This window comes from Hydra vulgaris, chromosome 07, assembly GCF_038396675.1.
Source record: "Hydra vulgaris chromosome 07, alternate assembly HydraT2T_AEP".
Taxonomy (NCBI): domain Eukaryota; kingdom Metazoa; phylum Cnidaria; class Hydrozoa; order Anthoathecata; family Hydridae; genus Hydra; species Hydra vulgaris.
Window position 1 is genome coordinate 35121980 of NC_088926.1, and position 4090 is coordinate 35126069.

The following is a 4090-nucleotide window of genomic DNA, read 5'->3' on the forward strand; positions in this document are numbered from 1 at the left end:
TTTTCCAATCATTTCGTTGTTCTCAATCAGTTTAATATTGAAACCGAATTCCACACTTTTCCGTCCTGCCTCACTTCTCAGAAATCTTCAATCAATTTTTATTTCAATAAAAATGTAAATAGAAAGTAATGAAAATTACTTATCCGACTGTAAATTTCAATGTTTTCACAAACATTTCTGAGAATCTAAATACAAGGGTATGAGCATGATTTTGTGGTGTTCGAAACGATTCCCCAAATCCCCCCTAGGGTATGGTTTCTAAAAACACTTTTCGATTTTTTGCTTTTTTATATTAAACAAGATCAAAATTCATCGACAGATTTCAAATAACATCAAAAAAAAAAATTTTCGTTTAAAAGTTGAGACCTTTTAAAGTTATTTCAGGGTGTAATTTTAAGCTTTGCATGGTTATAAATCTTAAACGAAAATAGATTTTTTGATGAAATTTGAAATCTGTCGATGAATTTTGATCTAGTTTATGATAGAACAAAAAAAATTTTTTTACGAATAAAGGAGACGTAGTTCTAGGAAGGGGCAGTTAGTGGTCGGGGCGCGATTGGTTTAGCTCCAATTACCCTAATTTTTTGCAAGTCATCCTCATTCAACACCAGTATCAACATACTAGAAATTTGAGTATGCCCCATGCCTCTTAATTAACTATCTTGAACAACAAAATTCCTGGGCACTCCCCTAAAATATGTGCTTTCTTCCCAGGCCCCCACTAAAAAAAGTTGTCGTTTATATTTTTTGAATGAGGAAATGTTTTCTAATGATAATCAAAAAAATAATTTCTGGGGATGTGTTGCAAGGTCTTAGAGTATGTTCCTATGCACCGTGATGTATTCGATTGGTTTGTTCTTAAAAACACTTTTTGTTTACATTTTTTTTAATTCATTAGCATTTGTTAAAAAATTGAGTTCTTTATTTTAAAAAGGACACAAATTCATTATTTAAAACTTTTCAGGATCAACAAAAGTACGTGTCTTATAAAAAAACGTTCATGATGTTTAAGAAAATAAACTTAAAAGTAGATAAAAAAAAAGCTTACATGGTGTTAAAGAAAATAAACTTAGAAGTAGATAAATAAAAACGTTCGTGATGTTTAAGAAAATAAACTTAGAAGTAGATAAATATAAAGCCTTACCAAATTTTATTTATTATGAAAAAAAATATTTATCATACAGATTTTTTAAATTAAATTTTAAACTAAAAGTTTTAAGTAAAGGACGTGTGTCTTTTTGCAAAATAGCGAGTTCAATTTAGCAGCGTATCAAACCTATAATTCAAAACTTTTCAAAATCAAGCTGTTATTGAATTTATACAAAAAAAAAAAAAGTGTTGACATATATTTATTTAATATTTATCATTTAGGTGTTCATCAACGATCTACGTGATCATCAATGGCCTACGCTCTCATCAATTATCTACGTGGGTGTTTTTCTAGAGAAAGTATTTTATTAATTTCTTTGGTTAGGTCCATGTAAAATTTGAACAGAATAAAATAGTAAAAATGTATTAATTTTAGAAATAATGAAATGATAGTGAAAGTCTTAGAATTTAAAACAATTAAATATCTTAAAAAAATCCTTAAAAGAAAATTTATAAAATAATTTATTGTGGTATGTGCAACAGGATTGATATTGCCATAAAAAACACTCTACCACACGATACAGTGGCTTACGCAGTTTTTCATTTTATACTGACGTAGCTGCTGTTTGTCCTTCTTTAACTAAAATATAAATAATTTATGCACATTTTATTCAGAGACTTTTTTTGTTATTATTGCTATTTTTTCACTAAATTTTCTGTGTTTGCTTTTAAAATAAATTTTAACAAACAATATAGTGTAGGAAAATGAAAAAAAAAAGAAAAAAACATTGGAATTTTACGTATAAGTTGCAATTAAAAATAGATTAGCGGCTTACATTGACAAGAAATGATGAGGTTTTAAAAATCTACAATGAAAAATTAGATGGTAAAAGTCAATTTTTTAAGTTTAAAAAACATTACATTTCTTAAAGATTGTTTTATACAAGCTGAAAAATAATATTTTATAATCTCTGATTATAAAATAATGTAACGTTGGGTTTCTTTTAATTAAATCTTTTGAGTCTTGTAGCAAAATTTAGATTTGGTTTCCCCCGGATATTATCTATCTTATTTACAAAGTTTGTTTACGATAGTTGTTTGCTATCTACTTATACGTCATTACCTTTTTGAAAGAAGTAAGCCTTATTTAAGCAAACAATTATATTGTTTTTAATGTTAGCATATTTTTGTTTAAGCTTTATTAATATATATCGATATTATTTAATTTATTACCTTACAAACTCAAAAAACCGCTAATGCTTAATCAAATCTAAATTTGTTTCACACACTACATAGACCTTGACACTTTTTTTGTAAATTCACCGTAAAACATTAGTTTATCCGACATTAATTTAATCAGTCGAAGTCGAAAGATATACAATAATTTATGTTTCGTTATGCATTTTTTCTCCATTTTTGTTGATATTTTGGTTGGTATTCTTTCGGTGCTCTCAATATCTCTAAACTGTGTATGCTTGTATGTTATGAACAATACAACGAGTATGCTGGAACGACCATCATCGTATTTTATTATTAATTTACTTGTTGTAGACTTGCTAGAAGCTATTGCTGTTTTACCTTTATATATAATACGAAACCAAGGCATTCAAGAACCGTTTTTAAATGGAATTGTGTGTGATAGTTTTCGTTTTTCAAACATGGTAACATTTTATGTTTCTACACTGGGAGTTCCACTTATAGCTTTAGATCGACTTATTGGGGCGGCATTTGTGTTTCAGCACCGATTTTTAATCAAACTAAGATTTGTTTTAGTTGTAATTGTTATATGCTGGATATATGTTTTATCGCTCTGCGTAATTCCATTCTTTTCATACGATCATCATACGCTTACGGATATTATTACCAAACGATGCATCTACAAACCAACTGACACATGGACAATTAGTATGCTGGTGGTAAACTGCTTTTTACCGTATATACTAATTTTATTTTGTAATAAATATTTTGTTAAGTTTTTGAGAAAGATGAAATCAATAAGATCAATTCGAAAAGTTGAAATCAATAAGAACAATAATATGCCAAAAATTAAAAGTGAAAGAAAAAGAAGAACCAGCAAAATTGCAAAACTCTCCGTTATAATAGGTATATGTTACGGCGTCTTAAACGGACCATCTGTCATTTATTACATGGTAGATACTTTATGTCCTGATGCATGTTTTCCAAGTAGTTACAATAGTTCTCTATTAAAAGCGTATATCGAATTTATAGTTAAATATTTAGCGTTTTTAAACTCATTAGCTCCTCCGCTTATTTACTGTTTTTCTCATAAGGAATTTCGAAAGCGTTTACAATCGATTACGCGAAAAAAGAACGCGGCTAGTACCAATTACCTGAAAGAACAAAACGATACAAATGGGTTTCAACTAAAAAAATTAATAAAGTGACACAAGCATTTTGATTGTATGAGTTAAGGAATCGATGCTTGCGTGTTACGCTGATGGTTTCAATTTGTTAAACGGTAGATTCACAAGGTTAAATGAAAACATTAAAACTTTTGTTTCTTGTTATGATTTGTTCTTTGTGAATTAGCAAAAACTTATTTGATATTTGAGAAAGTTGCAAATAACTTTTTCTATTCCGAAATGTGTTGAGAAGGTAAAGTTTTTCAAAAGTCATAAGTCATTGCACCATAAGTCAATGCAAAAAACAAGATTTTACTTTGACTTTTAAATGAAAACTTATGAAATTTATAAAACTTAGACTTTTCAACTTAGTTTGTTATTATTTTATTTCCCATACTGACTATGTGAGAAATAATGTTCAAATTTCTTTCCATGAAACATTTGAAAGTAATGAAAAAGTTAGTTTAACGTTGTTAATATTGGAACCTAAAAAATTTGTTATTAAACCTTATAAAAAAACTCATTAATAATAATAATTATTATTTATTATTATTATTATTATTAATTATTACAAATATTGTAAAAATAGATTTAAAAAAAATGACAGAAGATTAATATATAAATAAACAAATTATAAC

General features: G+C 27.4%; 1 protein-coding gene across 1 annotated transcript; it reads left to right on the top strand.

Moving 5' to 3' along the window:
* Positions 1–2591: 2591 nt before the first annotated feature.
* Positions 2592–3494, top strand: LOC136082716 (5-hydroxytryptamine receptor 7-like). Its single transcript, XM_065802137.1, has one exon. The coding sequence runs from the start codon at positions 2592–2594 to the stop codon at positions 3492–3494; it is 903 nt and encodes a 300-aa protein (XP_065658209.1).
* The last annotated feature ends 596 nt before the right edge of the window (positions 3495–4090 follow it).

Excerpts from the sequence above, each read along its gene's own strand:
- LOC136082716 (XM_065802137.1), top strand. The coding sequence starts at position 2,592 with ATGCTGGAACGACCATCATCGTATTTTATTATTAATTTACTTGTTGTA.